Source organism: Spinacia oleracea, chromosome 6, assembly GCF_020520425.1.
Source record: "Spinacia oleracea cultivar Varoflay chromosome 6, BTI_SOV_V1, whole genome shotgun sequence".
NCBI lineage: Eukaryota > Viridiplantae > Streptophyta > Magnoliopsida > Caryophyllales > Amaranthaceae > Spinacia > Spinacia oleracea.
The window spans coordinates 31,458,591-31,478,134 of NC_079492.1; the positions used below are offsets into that span (position 1 = coordinate 31,458,591).

At 42.6% G+C, this 19,544-nt stretch overlaps 1 protein-coding gene across 3 annotated transcripts; it reads right to left on the reverse strand.

Moving 5' to 3' along the window:
* Nucleotides 1-14,623: 14,623 nt before the first annotated feature.
* LOC130462734 (uncharacterized) lies at nucleotides 14,624-18,031 on the reverse strand. Of its 3 annotated transcripts, none has more exons than XR_008923446.1 (3): nucleotides 16,615-18,031; nucleotides 16,300-16,467; nucleotides 14,624-14,995 (listed from the first exon to the last, which is right to left on the reverse strand). XR_008923446.1 is itself a non-coding variant. In XM_056831577.1 (3 exons), exons 1-3 carry the CDS (start codon nucleotides 16,758-16,760, stop codon nucleotides 14,920-14,922), a joined length of 390 nt encoding a protein of 129 aa, XP_056687555.1. In that variant the 5' UTR covers nucleotides 16,761-17,217; the 3' UTR covers nucleotides 14,624-14,919. The 3 variants fall into 3 exon arrangements, 1 of the variants encoding a protein (XP_056687555.1); XM_056831577.1 differs by having other exon boundaries at nucleotides 16,615-17,217; XR_008923445.1 differs by having other exon boundaries at nucleotides 16,300-18,031.
* Nucleotides 18,032-19,544: the final 1,513 nt, after the last annotated feature.

Below are 19,544 nucleotides of genomic sequence, written 5' to 3' on the forward strand. Positions count from 1 at the left end.
ACGTCATTATCATCCATCAAGCCTAAGATTGTATTCCTATGCTTCCGTTGGCTAGCCTTGTCGTGAAAATAAGAGGTATTTTTATCCCCATCACGTAACTCATTTTCCCGAGCCTGAGAATGCCAATACGACTCTTGTTGTTGCTATAGAGTATCTAATTCAGTCGTCAAAAAATTGCATAAGCTTAACATTGCAACATCTGGATACTTTGTTTGTGCCAACTTTAATTTCCCTTCCACTTGTTTTATTTTCTCCTTGATATTCCCGAAGGTTGTTGTTTCCCATGTACTCAAGCTTTATACTCACCTAGCTATACACTACACAGAGAGATCACCCGCACACCCAGATCACGCTTCCTTCACTGTCACCTCACATTCCAGTTTCGATAGCCAGAAAGCCCCAAACTTGAAATATTTCTTATATCTCCTTCTCTCGTATTAAATGATAGTTGATACTAGAATGAAGCATGATTATATCAATACATAGGGAAATTATGAACATTATAATTCAGAAAAGCCTCACACCAAGTAGAGTCAACCCAAAAAAACGGTCAAATTGTTCTCTCACAAAAGTAGTCGGAGTAGTACCACTTTTCCACGTAAAAATACTATCATGAATCCCAAATCACGCAAATCACAAGCATCCATCGATCCTCTAAAAGAATCCATAAACCTCTCACCACGAGTTGCGAGAGGGTTATGAAAAAATTGAGCCATCTTTAGTTTGCTAGCTTCTCTTAGTGGATGGTGCAGTGAGAAGATTCTAAGTTCAGATTTACCGTTCGTTAGGTATGAGAGGTTCATAGGGATAAGGATATGAATTGGGATAGTAATACGAAATTTTATCATAGGAAATTCATTAATTTTAGCACCATCCCTTGTTTGACATGATGGTGGATATATATTAGGGATGAAACAACAAACTTACTATATTACCCTATTTATTAAAATAAAAAAATAATAGCTTTCCTTTTCAAGTCCCCATTTTTGTGATTACAGACACAATACCCATCTTCTTCAAATTTTCCTCTATTTTCAACTCTCTATCTTCATATCTTCATTTCTCTTACATTTTCAGTAAATATTAGTGTTCAACCTTTGATCTCCATTTCCATGTAATTACTTCTTCTCCTATAACATTCTACATTCCTCAGATTGATTAAAACAAAATTTAAAATAAAAGATAAAATTACACTATCTTACAAATTATGGATTTTTCAGATTTCACAAAGTGAATAGTGTATAGTTTGATGATTAGAATGAGGAGAAAATATTATTGGGATGAATGGATGATGGTGTTGTATAAATAAAAGATTCGATTGAAAAATCTGGTTCACAATAGCAATAATATAAAAAAAGGGGTTGCAGTTTTCTTAATCGGTAAAACTGGAATATAGAATGGGGAAGCCATTGTTATAAAGGTGGGACTGTGATTTTACATTTTAATGAGAAATCCCCATGTTTGTACCTGCCTCCATCAGGTACAAGATTGGAGGAATAATAGCCTATTTTATCCGTATCCATATCCCTATCCTTACAAAACATCAATTCCATCTAATCAAACATAAGATAACGGAAAGTTGTGATAACTAATCCTTATCCCTACTCAACATCTTTCTAAACAAACGATAGTTTCAGATCATGACTAGAATGTGGTAGTCCTAATGCAAAGATCAATGTTTCTAACGATAAATCAAAAACATAATTCTTTCAGAAAAAAATGTTATCTTTTTTTTATCAAAACACAAGTAAATTTTGTTTTAGAGTAACTTCAATGGAAAGGAAATTGTCAAATTAGTTTGATACGTTACATAAGATTTTAAGCTAATTAATTAACTTTCTATCTTGTTTGTATTCTAACGACAAGCTTATTTACTAAACTAGCTCAATATTTAAATGGGTCCACTTTTATAACTAACCATTTAATTTTAATTATTACTTATATAGTTATATCCCTATTGAACCACTTTGTTTCAAGCAAATTAGCTTGGCCAAGTTAATTTATTAAAATCACTTCAATGGTTAAACTAGTAACTTGAAACTTTTGAAAATTGCAAGCAACTCCCTAAATACAACCATTAGAGTTGTTATATAATCTCCAAAAGAGAACTGATAAAAATAACAATTTACAACAAATTATTTGTGTTGCAACTATTTTTTAATTCATTAAACTATATTGTTAAATTGTAATTTCTATTTTTAAAATTTTAATTTATAAGAATAAAAGGAAATGTGTATTTACTATACTACAAAAATAATGATATTTCCTTATTTTTTATACAGACTATAGTATTCAAATATGTTCACGGTAAAAAACAAATTGTTGAGTCACCGCCTCTTTGGAAAATTTTGGTACCATTGGAAGAGATTCATAGGATTGTGACACATTTTATATGTTACAACTTGCAACCTTTATCATCACACCTCACAAAACACCAATTAAAAAAACTTGTCTAGATAAAAATCAAGACTTCACAACATCTAAAACACAAGCCAAAATAGCAAAATCATTTAAAAGACACAACTAGTTTAACCAATTTCTATTCGTAGTACGGAAAAGTTAGTGATCACTTTCTTTCCTAGAATGCTTTATATTATACGAAATATTATTTACAATTTCCTTGATGGTGTATTGGTGTTTTTGAATAGGGTCAATTCATGTGTTTGAATGACTAAGAATTTGAAATCTTGAAAGCCCATCATTTTAAGAATTTTAAATTACAAATCAGTTGTTGTCATTCGAAATTATCTACATCGAAGTTACGCTCACATTGCATTATCCGGGCTATACCCCCATCATCTTCCCCAACTCTCTTTCTCTCTCCTCTCATGAATCCATATTTGAGTTTTCTCTCTCCTCTTTCTTCCTTTGACCATAACCACCAGGTACTCGCCAATTTTCCATACCCGATGATCTTATTATGCACAAGGTTATATCGACAATTGTAGCTTGTAAAACTAATTTGGGTCCAATGTTTTCATGGAACTTGAGAATTCTATGAAAAATAAAACTTGTGGAAAGGGGAGATTGAATTGCCGAAAAATTTTGGGTTTTATTTCCCTCCAAAAATATAATTGGTTTTTGGACATTATCTGATGAAATTATGATAAAAAGAGTGTTTTTTTTCGGATGACGATGAAGATATTGTATTTATGTCTTTATAATACAATGAGAAATCAAGGATAAACCTATGGAATGTATTTAATTCAAAAGTGTTACCAAACACCATGCTTACTTGATATTATGGATTTAAATTTTTGGTAACTACCTTAAAAATATAATACACAACTTTTGTATTCACTACCTTGTGAAAATTATATTATTTACTACCTTAAAGCATATTTTTGTTTGTAATCACTACCACTTTATATTTTTATCATTTAAAATTAAGATATGTCTTTCATTTCATAATCGTTTCAAGTAATTCAAAACTCGTTCTTTTCATTTATGTGTAAGGATTCCATAGAGATCTTGCTTTTAAAATTTTGTAAAAGGTAAACAGAAATAAAAAAAATTTGTAAAATTTTAAAATATTTGTGAATTATCAAACGAATCTTTTTGTAATGTCGTTCCAGAATTTGAAATGATGTGATCGAAATTAAATCAATGTTACCAAACATACCTTACCGTTTTTACAGTTGAATCAATATGCAAAATTTTGAGGTTCCAAATGGCCTGATTCATTACTTCTCTAGAAAACCACTGCTAACTGCAACATCATATATGGCCCTCTTTTCACGTCATCCCTAAAGATATGCGTCATAACCGCTATAGATCACAGACCGTATCATTTGTACAGGTCACCTCTCTATATATATGGACCGTCATTAATTGTATAAATGTACGTGATCACAACCAATCATTCTAGTATACATTAATTAGAGAGAAAACTTCATTAATTGACTTAAGAATCAGAGGGGATCATCGAATAACCCCTGAGTTTAGTTAACGCTTTCATTGTGTAGGCTATAGTCGGCACACAAGACAGATAAAATCGTATCAACGACACTATTATAAATCCTTAACCGGAACAATAATTTTATCAATTATGACAAACACATTACCCTTTATTATAGGTAGGGTGTATCCAAAAGTAAATTTCTTGAAATTAATCATTGAAAAATATCTCAATGAGTTGAACAATAATGAATAAATTACATCCATCCATATTGTTGTGGGCAAAATTACCGTGCCTTCGTGTACCAATGAGGACGTGACACATGGCACGTATTGCGCCCCCTAAAGCAGAAATCATACGAAGTCTACTCCGAGGCATGGGTATTAATCTAGGTATCTACAGTGTATGTATTTAAGTGTGTATAAATGTATGTATAAAACCTATACCTGGAAAGGGGCTTAATTAGTATGTATCCCAAGTGAATGACTAAGCACAATAGGCCCAAACAGCCCACTATTGCCAAAAGAGGCCAGAGAATTGTAAGGAGAAAGGACACGTGTCCTCCTCCCATTCCCCAGCCAATCATGTAAGGGGAATATTAGGTCATTCCCCCAAAAACCTAGTACTATAAATATTCCCACTTCCCTAGAAAAAAGGGTCACAATCAATACATTCTTGAGCAATTACTGCTCTGCCTTCTCTCTACTTTCTCTCTCTATAAAAATACAATCTTGTTTAATCTGTAAAAGTTACCAAGAAACCTCCCAGGTATCTCACCGGAAAAAACCCCACAACATTTGGCGCCGTCTGTGGGGAGGTACGGTAACATGGAAGATCAACGACAGGACAACGATGCTGGGCGGCCTACACGCGTAGAGCGGCCACCCCTCGAAAGAGAAATGCCGACTGAACATCATACGCCGGCCACAAGGATCACTGAAGATGCCGCACGTACATTTGCGGCCGGGCACACCCCTCGTCACACTGCCGAGGTAGAGGTGCTCAGCGAGGAGGACGACCAGGCCAATCGCACCCCTCCTGGAGGACACCTGGATCCTCGGGTGGATACGGTAATAGAGGAGAACCCTGATATGCCTGTCTCTGTGGGTGCTCTTCGGGCTATTTTGGCCGAGTTCCAAGCTGATGTAGGGAAGACAGTTAATGCTGAGGTACAGAAGAGTATGCTGATTTACACCACTGCTGTGGCTGCAAATCATGAGAGGCCGGCAAGCAATAGGCCAACACTTTCTTTACGCCCCCCAAATGTCTGGACCAGGCTGACAGGCGAGGACCTAAGGAGACAGCCGCCAACAAGTCAGCCAAATCAGACCATGTCTTACCTACCACGCCGAATGCCACGGCGGCTGGTCGGAGAAACGTCCCGAGGACGTGAGCAGCCACGCGCAGAGCAGTTGCCCGACTCTGAGTCGGAACTTTCTGACACCGGGTCAACCCCCGTCATGCCGGATAGACCTCTCCCTCATCCAACTTATACGCATCTGAGCCAGGCACGTCCAGGGGCCACCCGTCCAACCCGTCAAACTCGCGGACGCGAGTCCTCCCTGCGGCTACCTTACTCCAGGCGTCAAGACCCTGTATATCACATTCAGGAGGGGGTGTCCAACATGGCATTAGGGCACACCACCCCTTTTGCAGACTCTATCATGAGAGCCCCGAGGGAACCCAAAGTCAAGCCGCCCAACATTGATGCTTACGATGGTACCACAGATCCGGACATGCACCTCTTGGTTTACCGGCATCACATGTATGTCCAAGGAACAACTGACTCAACTTGGTGTAAGTATTTCCCGGGCACACTCAAAGGAGTAGCCTCTAAGTGGTTCGAGAGACTTCCAGCCGGAACTATTCGCTCTTTTTCGGAGCTCGAGCTATTGTTCTCTACTCGGTTCATGGCTCACAAGGAAGAGAAGAAGACGAGCATGCATCTGAGTAGGATTCAGCAAGGGAAGGACGAGTCCCTGAGGAGTTATGTGAAGAGATTCAATCTAGAGGCAGGGCAAATTCCGGATTTGCCAGATGGTGTTGCATTCGATAACTTCATTCGAGGGCTTAAAAAGGGCTCTTTCAAGTTTGATCTGGTAAAGAAAAGCGTCCGAACAATGGCAGAAGTGCTGGATGAGGCGGAGGCCTTCATTCATGCAACAGAGATTTGCAGCGTCCCGAAAGACCCCAGAGGAAGTGATAACGCCGAGCTAGCGGCAAAAAAGGAGAAAATTGAAAAGAAGAACCGGCCTAACGGGACGTGGGCTATTGCAAAAGAATCAGACAGGGCCCCCGGAGCGGCAGGTCAGAAACGGCCCAGAACTTATGATCGGGAGCGTTTCGAGTATAACACAGACATGTACACAATCCTGATGGACGTCGGGTCCAAATATGACATTGATCGTCCATTTCCCATGAAGTCACCACCAGAAAGTAGGGACCCCAAACTGTACTGTCACTTTCACAGTGACATCGGGCATGACACCAATGAATGTAAGAGCTTGAAAAGGGCATTGGATGGCCTAGCCACCAAGGGGTTCTTAAAAAGTTATATCAGCAGGAACACGGGAGGTTCTGGCAAACCCTTCTACAAGAAAAACAAATCCCCCCCCTCGGAGGAAGATGGGAATCGTACCGACCCGGAGTGCGTGGCAGTCATCTCAGGAGGATTGGCCGCCGGCGGGCCGACCATGAGGGGCCAGAAGGATTATGCCAAGCGACTGGGACAAGTGATGCTGTCCGGCAAGGCCACAGTTGACCCGTTTCCAAAAGTTGAAATCGGCGAGGCCGACCGTGGGAAAATCTCCACCCCGCATGACGATCCTTTGGTAATTGAGTTAAAAGTAGCTAACCTAAGGGTTAGGCGTATTTTGGTTGATACAGGAAGTTCGTCGGACATAATTAGTCTAGAGTGCTTGAATCGGCTGCAACATGATCCCTCAAAAATTGAGAAAATCCACTATCCCATTATAGGCTTCGGAGGTAGTGTCATCCACCCAGTCGGCATAATTACCCTTCCTCTGAGGATGGGAAATAAAAAGGAATCTCGGCAAATGGATGTCCGTTTTCTCATAGTGAAAGATCTGACGGCATATAACATCATCTTGGGGCGTCCCACGTTGAACAGGGCAAAGGCTGTCATTGTGACTCATCTGATGCTTCTTAAGATCATTTGTGACGATGGGAGCGTCAGCACTATACATGGTGACCAGCAACAAGCTAGAGATTGCTACCTAACCACCTTGAGTCCAGAAGCATGGGGGACGGGTGAAGAGAAAGGGACGTCGAGCAACAAACGAAAATGTGGCGACACGCAACCCAAGGTCGTCAAAGAAACATTAACTATCTCAGCAGGGCACATGGAAGAGAGACGCCCAGAGCCTGTTGGGGCCCATTTCAATGTGGTTTTAAACACAGACAAACCTGACAGAGTAGTGCCCATCGGGATTTCTCCTGACGACCCGCTGGCGGCAGAGTTGGTCCACCTTTTGAGAGAATTTGAAGATATCTTTGCTTTCACGGTGGACGAAATGCCGGGTATTGACCCTGCTGTGGCCGTCCATAAGCTGAATGTGGACCCAACCGTTAAACCGGTTCGTCAGAAGAAAAGGAACCATGGGGAAGATAGAAATCAGGCGGCAGCCGCGGAAATACAGAAGTTGATGGAGGCTGGGTTCGTCAGGCCTAGTCAGTACCCCGACTGGGTTGCTAATGTGGTCCTCGTCAAAAAACCTAATGGTACCTGGAGAATGTGTGTTGATTACACCAACCTCAATAGGGCATGTCCAAAGGACAGTTTCCCATTGCCCAAGATTGACCGGCTCGTCGACTCTACAGCGGGGCATGCCATGATGAGCTTTATGGATGCCTACTCAGGGTTTCACCAGATTCCGTTGTGGCCTGACGACCAGGAGAAAACGTCATTTGTTACTGAACAAGGCCTTTACTGCTACAAGGTGATGCCGTTTGGGTTAAAAAATGCACCGGCCACTTTTCAGCGTCTTATTAACACTGTGTTCATTAAGCAGCTCGGCAGGAATATTGAAGCTTACATTGACGATATGATCGTAAAAAGTAAGCTGAGGGCGGCGCATATAACTGATCTCAGAGAGACATTTGAGACTATTCGAGCTTACAACATGAGGTTGAATCCTAAGAAGTGTGTGTTCGGGGTGACGGCAGGCAAATTCTTAGGTTTCTTGATTGATGAAAGAGGAATTGAAGCTAACCCAGACAAAATCCAGGCAGTAATTGATATGAGCTCACCAAAGACAGTGAAGGAGGTCCAGCGGCTCACAGGTTGCTTGGCCGCCCTGGGCAGATTCCTTTCCAGGGCTGGAGACAAGTGCCACTACTTTTTTAGATCTGTCAGAAAGAAGGCCAAGTTTGAATGGTCGGACGAGGCCGAGGCGGCATTGGTCAGATTAAAGGAGCACTTACACACCTTGCCTCGTCTTGTTAGTCCCTTGCTAGGAGAGACTTTGTACATGTATCTCGCCGTGTCCGAGCACTCGTTGAGTGCCGTTCTACTGACAGAGAGGGAGGGAATACAGATGCCGGTATACTTTGTCAGTCATGTTCTTCAAAATGCTGAAGTTAGATATCCTACAGTGGAAAAGTTTGGCTTAGCTCTGTTCATGGCCAGCAAAAAGCTCCGTCCTTATTTCTTAGCTCACAAAATTGTGATCTACACCGATCAGCCGCTCAAACTGCCCTTCACAAAGCTGGAGGCGTCAGGACGAATGCTGAATTGGGCAATAGAGCTGAACGCCTTTGATATCACCTATGAGCCGAGGAAAGCTGTCAAGGGGCAGGCATGTGCCGACTTCATTGTTGAAATGACGAGGCCAGACTTTGCCAAGAATACAAGCACAGTGTGGACAGTGTATGTAGATGGCTCATCCACACAGAATGGATGTGGAGCAGGGATAATCTGTCACTCCCCAGAAGGAGATACTTTTGAATATGCTATGCGATTTAACTTCCAGGCGTCAAATAATGAAGCCGAATATGAAGCCCTGCTTTGTGGCATTAAAATGTGTAAGGCGGCAGGCGCCGAGGAGATTGTAGCACTATCTGACTCCCAACTGATTGTGAGCCAAGTTAATGGGACCTACGAAGCTAGGGATCCGACTATGGTCAAATACATGCAGGCCGTCCATCAGGAAGTAGAGCCACTGAAAAGTTTTGAAGTAAGGCAAGTCCCTCGCTCGGAAAATAACCAAGCTGATGCCCTGTCAAAGTTGGCAAGTTCCGCGTCTTGTGATACCCCTCGGCACGTGTTCTGGGAGGTAAAAGAGCACAAAAGTGTTGAGCAAATGGAAGTGGAAACTCTTGACAGAACGTCCACATGGATGGATGACATAGTAAACTTCAAAATGAATGGAGTCTTGCCCGAAGACTCAAGGGAAGCGGCAAAACTTCAAAAGAAATGTTCTTGGTTTGAAATGTGGAACGGCACCCTCTACAAAAAGGCCTACTCCCGTCCTTTGTTAAGATGTGTAACACCTGAGAAGGGGCAGGAAATTTTAGAAGACCTTCATCAGGGGTTGTGCAGCTCGCATATTGGTGGAAGGGCTTTGGCTGAAAAGGCACTTCGAACCGGCTATTACTGGCCGACCCTTAAGGAGGACGCAATCTCACTGGTCAAGAAGTGTGACAAATGTCAGCGCTTTTCTCACCTAATACATCAACCGGCACGAGTTCTGACGCCCATTATAAGCCCAATTCCATTTGCTAAATGGGGGATGGATCTCCTAGGCCCATTCACGACCGCACCAGGAGGAAGGCGTTATGTCATCGTTGCCGTAGATTACTTCACCAAATGGGTGGAGGCAGAAGCGCTCAAAAACATAAAAACTGCTGATGTGAGAGCATTCATTTGGAAGAACATCATGACTCGCTTTGGGATTCCACAGGCTATAGTCTTCGATAATGGGCCCCAGTTTGAGACGCCTAAGCTGAAAGAGTGGCTGGCAGATCACGGTATACACACCTGTTTTGCATCAGTCGGACGACCCCAAGCCAATGGTCAGGTTGAGGCATTCAACAAAATTATCTCTGAAGGAATTAAAAAGAAGCTTGACGAAGCCAAAGGTCTATGGGCTGATGAGCTGCCAAATGTCTTATGGTCCATCCGCACCACGGCTAAGAATTCAACCGGTGAAACGCCCTTCTTGCTAGCCTATGGCGCCGAGGCTGTCCTACCCATAGAAATGTGTGAGCCAACGTTGAGAGTCATGCTGTATGACGAAAATGCTAACTGGGAGACAATGAAAGCAGCCTTGGACTTTCTGCCCGAGGTTAGAGGAAATGCAGCGCTCAGGCAACAGCTGTACAAGATAAGGATGGCAAGAGAATACAACAAGAGAGTCTCTAATAGAGTGCTCAAAGTGGGAGATTTTGTCCTCAGAAAAATGGAGTCCACAGGACGAGCAAATGAACAAGGTAAGCTGACGCCCACTTGGGAGGGACCTTACGAGATCTATGATGAAGTTAGAGATGGAACCTACCGCATTCAAGACATGCAAGGCCGCCCTATTTCACGCACTTGGAATTCCGACAACCTCAAGAAATATTTCTTCTAAGATATGTGCTAAGCCTTGTCTTACTTACCACGATCCATTGCCCAAGGGGCGGCCTCTAATGGTCATAGTAGGGTAGTAATTACTTTTGTAACCGGCTAAATTCGCCTTGCAAAGTTATAAATAATACTACTCTATTTGTTTCGTAATATTTATTGTTCGCACAATGAATATAAACATATATACTCCAATGCATAACCAAAGCCTAATTGTATGACGGCCTGAGAAGTGGCCCAGATTAGCAAAAACTCAGCAAGACTAATTGTTTGAAGCCTAAGTAGTGGCCCAGATTAGCACCAAGTTGTAGGCTGATCACCTATCCAACTACCCTCCTAATATAAGCAAGCCGCTGGCCGACCAGTATAGCATAATACGTGCCAGCGGCATGAACAACTTTGAAACATAGGTTGTTCGCTCAAAAGCCCAGCGGCATGAACAACTTTGAAACATAGGTTGTTCGCTCAAAAGCCCAGCGGCATGAACAACTTTGAAACATAGGTTGTTCGCTCAAAAGCCCAGCGGCATGAACAACTTTGAAACATAGGTTGTTCGCTCAAAAGCCCAGCGGCATGAACAAACTTTGAAACATAGGGTGTTTGCTAAAAAGCGCGGCGGCACGAATGTTTGGCCGGCCAGTCCGTTTGACGAGCATGTCTAGCGGCAATCATACCTATTGATTGACTTGCGTCAATCAATATCGTTATAGACACGCTCGCCAAAGAAAGTGACGACCAAAGTAGGGCCTAGCGCATGCTCAGTTGCCAGCGGCACCAAACACTTGGAAACAAAGGTTGTCCGCTCAAAAGTTCAGCGGCACGATTAACTTCGAAACAAAGCCTAATTGTATAACTTCGAAACTTTGAAACATAGGGTGTTTGCTAAAAAGCGCGGCGGCACGAATGTTTGGCCGGCCAGTCCGTTTGACGAGCATGTCTAGCGGCAATCATACCTATTGATTGACTTGCGTCAATCAATATCGTCATAGACACGCTCGCCAAAGAAAGTGACGACCAAAGTAGGGCCTAGCGCATGCTCAGTTGCCAGCGGCACCAAACACTTGGAAACAAAGGTTGTCCGCTCAAAAGTTCAGCGGCACGATTAACTTCGAAACAAAGGTTGCTTGCTAAAAAGCGCGGCGGCACGAATGTTTGGCCGGCCAGTCCATTTGACGAGCATGTCTAGCGGCAATCATACCTATTGATTGACTTGCGCCAATCAATATCGTTATAGACACGCTCGCCAAAGAAAGTGACGACCAAAGTAGGGCCTAGCGCATGCTCAGTTGCCAGCGGCACCAAACACTTGGAAACAAAGGTTGTCCGCTCAAAAGTTCAGCGGCACGATTAACTTCGAAACAAAGGTTGCTTGCTAAAAAGCGCGGCGGCACGAATGTTTGGCCGGCCAGTCCATTTGACGAGCATGTCTAGCGGCAATCATACCTATTGATTGACTTGCGCCAATCAATATCGTTATAGACACGCTCGCCAAAGAAAGTGACGACCAAAGTAGGGCCTAGCGCCTACTCAGTTGCCTGCGGCATTAACGTGCTTAGTGTACTCTCGGATGCACCTTGGCAACCATACCTATTGATTAAGCCTATTAAGCCTATTGATCAAGGAATAATCAAATTATGAAGAGCAAGTAAATGCGAGATAGGAGAAACATCAAAAAACCTATTTACTTATAAAACAACGCCCGTAGAAAGGCGTGTGAAAGTAGCTCAGAATTCCTGACCAGGAAAAAGAAAGAGAATTGTTGTGTGCTCAGCAGGCACAATGATACAGACGCCATCAGCGCCAAAACTTTACAACATAATTGTTTTTGCCCTTAGGCACTGGAACGCTTGAATAAAATTTTTTAAAAAAAATAGGAAAGGAAGCAAATCAGGGGGCGGCCGCATCGTCCTCGTCATCAGATGATACAAACTCAGGGGGCGGCTGACCAAGACGTTCAGCAGCCAACACAGCGGCACTGTGCTCCATTCGCCGCTGGAACCACCCAAGATCATACTCTGACATGTGGCTCTCCCAGGCGTGCTTAACAGCGTCCTTGGTCGCTTGTTCCCCCTGATCATAGGATTCCAGAAGACGCTCACGCAAGGTGCGAACTTGCGATCTGGCCGTCTCTAGCTCCCCACGAAGATGCTCGGCTTCCTCAGCCGCCTCTTTGACCTGAGGGTACTCCCGCAACTGGTCCTGAAGCGCCCGTATTTCCGCCGCCGCTGTCTTGGCTTCCTCGACCATTGCCACCATGTCCTTGTCCTGCGCCAAGATCTTCTTAAGCAGCTCGGCCTTGTCAGATCTCAACGCAGCCACCTCCTTCGCTTGAAGGTCTATGGTCGTCTGCATCTGCAGGCGGACCTCTTCAATGGACTTGAACGCATAGTCACCATGGTGGGTGGACTCAGCCACCTGAGCTTTGAGCTCCTCAGCAGTGCGGGCCTTCCAGCTCTTGCAGAATTCCATGCGGCAGAACAACTGCAGAAGAAGCTACATATTAGTAAATGACTCTAAAAGGGAAGACAAGTACAAGCAAGTTGGAAATAGACTTACGTCGAGAAGAGTGGCCTGGATCGCACCAAACTGGGCGTCAGTCTTGCGGCCAGGAAGAGAAGCAACATACTCAGCGGGGACGGCCTTAAAAACCTTGCGGCATATAGCCACCCTATCCTTTGACGAATAGTGTGGAGTAGCAGGTACGTTCTCATCCTCGGCAGCAGCTGCATCCTTCCCTTTGTCTTTGGCTATAGGAAAAACAATGGCCTTAGGATGACGCGGAGAGTAAGAAGAACTGCCAGAGGAGGCTCGATACGTCTGAACGACGTTCGAATAATACTTACCGCCCGAAGACCTAGCTCGGCGGGCCACCTCCGCCGGTATCTGAGAGCGGACGTCGGCCGGGATTCCCGAAAGAGGGTCCTCCACCAAGTCCACCACCAGAGACGGCTTGTCCACGCCCATCTCTTCGTCATCAGGGCATCCCCCCTCAGCAACCTTCGACTCGTCTTTCTTCACGAGACGGCGAGGTAGAGGTTTTGGCTTCTTGAAGGTACTCGGAGTCTCCGAGCCAGCCGGCACAGCTCTCTTCTTCAGCTGGGACAGAGTCGTCCCCTTCTTCTTCCCTGACGCCCTAGCCGCGTCCTTAGCTTGCTAAAAAAGAAAGGACAGTCAAATATTAGGCCTCGTCATATATCGCAAGTCACTCACAAGATAGTGGCTCGTCATTAAAAAGAACGCCCGTTTTAAAAAATGACGAGGCGTACCTTATCAATCACAAGTCACTCACAAGATAGTGGCTCGTCATTAAAAAGGACGCCCGTCTTAAAAATGACGAGGCGTACCTTATCAATCACAAGTCACTCACAAATAGTGGCTCGTCATTAAAAAGGACGCCCGTCTTAAAAATGACGAGGCGTACCTTATCAATCACAAGTCACTCACAAGATAGTGGCTCGTCATTAAAAAGGACGCCCGTCTTAAAAATGACGAGGCGTACCTTATCAATCACAAGTCACTCAACAAATAGTGGCTCGTCATTAAAAAGGACGCCCGTCTTAAAAATGACGAGGCGTACCTTATCAATCACAAGTCACTCAACAAATAGTGGCTCGTCATTAAAAAGGACGCCCGTCTTAAAAATGACGAGGCGTACCTTATCAATCACAAGTCACTCACAAGATAGTGGCTCGTCATTAAAAAGGACGCCCGTCTTAAAAATGACGAGGCGTACCTTATCAATCACAAGTCACTCACAAGATAGTGGCTCGTCATTAAAAAGGACGCCCGTCTTAAAAATGACGAGGCGTACCTTATCAATCACAAGTCACTCAACAAATAGTGGCTCGTCATTAAAAAGGACGCCCGTCTTAAAAATGACGAGGCGTACCTTATCAATCACAAGTCACTCAACAAATAGTGGCTCGTCATTAAAAAGGACGCCCGTCTTAAAAATGACGAGGCGTACCTTATCAATCACAAGTCACTCACAAGATAGTGGCTCGTCATTAAAAAGGACGCCCGTCTTAAAAATGACGAGGCGTACCTTATCAATCACAAGTCACTCAATAAATAGTGGCTCGCCATTAAAAGGGACGCCCGTCTTAAAAATGACGAGGCGTACCTTATCAAGTGCAAGTCAATCGCAGAAAAGTGGCTCGTCATTAAAAAGGACGCCCGTCCCAAAAATGACGAGGCGTACCCTATCAATCACGAGTCACTTGAAAAAACGCTAACTAAGGGGCCCGTCAATAAAAAGTGACGAGGCCTACCTTAGCAAACACGGGTCAGATATCAGGATATCGGCTCGTCACTAAAAAGACGTCCACTATAGACGCTGGACGGGAGAAGTTTAACTTGCAAAAAAGAAAAAAAACGACAACCTAAGAGAATACTCACCTTCTCCTCCAACTCGGCCTTGGCTTTCTGCATCTTGGCCTCATAGATGTCCGCCATCCAATCGGTCATATCGCCCTTCCCAATATCCGCCGCCGATAGCTTGCTCATTCCTTCCTCTGTGAACAAAAGAAATCCAAAGTTAGAAAAAATGAATAGACCAACGCAGAACGGCACATAAATTGGCATACAACCTCGAGTCATGGAATATCCTAAGCCTACGGCCGCTAGAAAGGCCTCGTTCCGAAACTGGCTAATGTGCGGCAACCACTCGGCCGGCACATGGAAACTCTTATCCACTGTTAAGTGGTAAGTGTTGGCCCTGAACAGGACCATTATCTGATCCCACTCTTCGGCAGTAAGGGGGGGAAGGGGCTCGTCACGATCCATGAAGTTGGCGTCACAGTTCCAACGGCTCATTCTCTCATACATCTCCTGGTCGTCAGTGTAAAACACGACCCACCTCTTCCTCCACATATGCCACTTGCTGAGCTTGCCGACCACTGTCTGGTAGGTACCACGGCTGCTCAGATTAAACCACCCTTTGGCGGCACTGGGGGAACGAGAGAGGGAGACCAGATGCAGAAAGGCGTTGAAGGACGGCTCCACGTCGTTCAATGCACATTTGGCAATGTAGCCAAAGATATCCGCCCATGAGTTGGGGGTCAGCTGGGCCACCCCAATATTGAAACCATCTAACACCTCCACAACGAAGGGGTGTGGAGGGAATCTCATGCCGAGTTTGATTGACGCGGCATACACAGGGAATTCTCCCTCGGCAAGCAGGCTGACGGTCGAGTCCAGACCGGCCGGCACGCGCATTTGGTACCCTTCCCCCACGAAGAGGTCATCCCTCATCTTGGCTCCGTGCCTGTCTAGCCACCGCATCCAGCCCACGTCTGGGTGAATCTCTGACGGAAGCAATTGGGCCTCCTCCCGTCCTCTGGGCCTAATAAGCTGGGGAGCAGCTTCTTGTTCCTCGGCGGCCGATGACAATGGAGCGACGCTTGGCTCCCCCACTGCCTGGCTCGCTGTACCCTCCGACGAGCTTGCCGCCTGCTCCCCCGCCTCGACGTACTCGTCGATCTCTTGAAAGAGTTCGGCAAATTCTTCGTCGACTGCCGAGGCGGTGGAAGAATATCTCTCCCTAGGAGGTGTCGATGCTTCTTCCCGCAAGCGCAGGCGCGTCGGATCTGCCGTTTGCTTGGTTCTAGCCATGCCTTCTGCATAGTGAACGAAGCACGGCTTAGGGGTGACCAACAATGAAGAAAAAGACGCGATTGGACGTCCGCCCCGACAAAAGATGAACGGCGGAAAAATCTTAAATAAAACCTTTAAACCCTTACCTAGTACTAAGAGGTCGGCCGCTAACAAAGGGAAAAATGACGAGAGGATAACAAAAACAAGAAAGGCGAAAACTAACCTTGAAAGATCTGCGAAGTACTTGGTGAAGAACAGGATGAGTTTCGCGAAGAACGAGATGAGTTTCGCGAAGAACGGGATGAGTGTGACGAGGAAAAGGATGAGTCTCCTGGTGGCCGGAAATCGCCTGATGGTGGTAGGAACACGCCGGAAATCGCCTATGAAAGCTCTGTGAAAATGAAATGTAAAAAAATGAAATTTACCCCCCCTCACCTCTATATATAGGGAGGGGCAAAATGGAGAAAGGTGACACGTGTCACCATCTCAACACCTGACCCAAAGATGAAGATGCAAAACAAGAGTCAAGAAGCGATACCCGGAATGTGTTTCCAGAAATGCCCTTCTTGAGGGGCAAATGTTGTGGGCAAAATTACCGTGCCTTCGTGTACCAATGAGGACGTGACACATGGCACGTATTGCGCCCCCTAAAGCAGAAATCATACGAAGTCTACTCCGAGGCATGGGTATTAATCTAGGTATCTACAGTGTATGTATTTAAGTGTGTATAAATGTATGTATAAAACCTATACCTGGAAAGGGGCTTAATTAGTATGTATCCCAAGTGAATGACTAAGCACAATAGGCCCAAACAGCCCACTATTGCCAAAAGAGGCCAGAGAATTGTAAGGAGAAAGGACACGTGTCCTCCTCCCATTCCCCAGCCAATCATGTAAGGGGAATATTAGGTCATTCCCCCAAAAACCTAGTACTATAAATATTCCCACTTCCCTAGAAAAAAGGGTCACAATCAATACATTCTTGAGCAATTACTGCTCTGCCTTCTCTCTACTTTCTCTCTCTATAAAAATACAATCTTGTTTAATCTGTAAAAGTTACCAAGAAACCTCCCAGGTATCTCACCGGAAAAAACCCCACAACACATATAATAAAGGTTTATGATATAATCTTAATTTCCTAGGAATTGACAAAAGGGTATAACTCATATCTCATGTTACAACTCCCACCTATTATCCTCCCTCCTCTTTTTCCATAACAACAATTTGGTAGCTCACGTATGGCTTCATCCAAACAAATTTTGCAAGCTTTATTCGACAAATCTTGGGTACATTGAGTTGATCCATATAAGTTTGTAAATGTATCGAGCTTCATGCTTCCAAATGAGAAACGTTCCTTAGTGTTAGCACTCTCGAGAGCTAACTTACTCAATAATCCCTTAACGTTTTGGTTAAATAAATTAGGATCATGACTTACGTTAGCAACATTCAACAAATAAAATTTGTTTTTGGTATCAATTTTACCAAAGAAACTTTGGTCTAAATACTTCAACAAACAATCGTCATACCATATAATTGCCCCTTTGTTATAAGGGCAAATATTGCGAAGTTCTATACTAGCATGTCGAACACATGCGTTACACTTCGGGGATTTCACATCTCCTCGACAGAGAGAAATTCCAAAGAACCAAGACGGACGTATTCGAGATACTGCGCGTGAAAATCCCAAAGGAGAAATATCTCTCTGTAAATTATCCAAGAGTGTGTTAAGGTTCTTTTCATAGATGGTATTGGAAGTGAAATTCCCGGTGGTGGATGAACAAAAGTGATAGAGAGGGTGTACCGCTGAAACTCTAATGCTAGTTTGGAGAAGGAAAGTAAAGGGTAATAAAAAGATAAAGTATGTTATATGAATGTGTGACATGATGAAATGTAATTCAATAGATATTTGGTAGAGATTTTGAAGTTATATAAAAAAGCTATTCAATATATAGGCACTTTTTTTTTATAAATAAAGATATTAAAAGGTAAATAATACTTCAAAAGTTTGATTCAGATTTACATACAGATTATTAATATATGCCGTACTTTGTTGAATTTCTATTTTTGGAGGATTTAAGATTCAAAAGTTTCTAATTTTGTTTTTAGTTTACTTAGTTTCATCTAATTAGTGGTTATCTTAAAATTAACTTTACATTTATTTTCTTTTTTGTGAAGGAAAAATCTACTTTACATTTCTAATATTCCCTTAAAAATTTATCCTCTAAAAGTTGTGTGATTATACATAATTCAAACTTAATGAAACTAGTGTCAAAGGACAGCGCGTACGCGGGCGATATCTTGGGGTAAAAAAATGTTGTTGAAATATATTAATAATTATTTATATAAGCATCAAGTTGATGAATGATTATCTACAAATATCATTCTTAGGAATTAATATTTAAATTTAAATTTTTGTGTCAAGTCTTGTCGTATTATAGATATGCAATATAATTGGACTTAGTAAAACATATGTAATGCTACTATTTGACTCGACATTCATGCAAACAAAATTATAATAACTAAAAGATTAACATCCTACGCTTTTCCTTTTATAAAATTACATAATATAAAAAGATAAAATTATCAAACATATTAATTAATACATTACGTGCACATGCTTTCTTGTTAAAGGGTTGCAAATGGAAGTCAGGAAACTGAGAATGGATGAAAGAAAAGGAAGAGTACTAGTGTATAAGGGTAAATCGGTCATTAAACTATTCTTAAGAGAAATTGATGTTTTTCAAAGAAGGGTTTGAGGGGCAATACAATAAATGCACTGTTCCAAATTATAACTTCTTAATTTTAGAAGGGTTTAGGATTTTTGTAATATTGTTTCTAATTAACTATATTGCTCTCCTTTTAATCTGAGTATTTATTTCACATTTTTAACACTAGAGGTTTTCTAAATATATAACCCATTAAGTTGTGTTCCAAGCAAACAATTATAACGACGACACTTCATATTTCATTAAGTACAGTTAAATTAATAAATATATATATATATATAAAATCATAAAAAGGACAGAAAAAAGGAAAGGGTGATCGTCAAGAATAGAAAATTTAGTAATTATATTATACTGTGTTTTAAAGTTAGCAGGAGGAATTAAAGTGTATTCAATGTTTACTTTACTCGACAGTAAAGAAAATAAAGGGAAAAGGAAAGAATGATAGTGAAAAAAAATCAAATAGTTTAGGGCTGGTGCAACTCGTGGTTACAATTACATTATTTACTAGATTAGGTCTCGTGCACGAACATATATTCAAAAATTATTATTTGACCATCTGTTTTTGATAAAATATTTAACTGAAATATTTATCTATTAAAGTTAACGAGTAATTAATAAATCTTGAACGTACACATTTATCATCAAATATGAAAATTTCTCCCTATACTTTATTATATATTTTAGATGTTAAATATGACAATGTGACCAAAATATTTTATATGCTTACTATGTTAATTTGATCA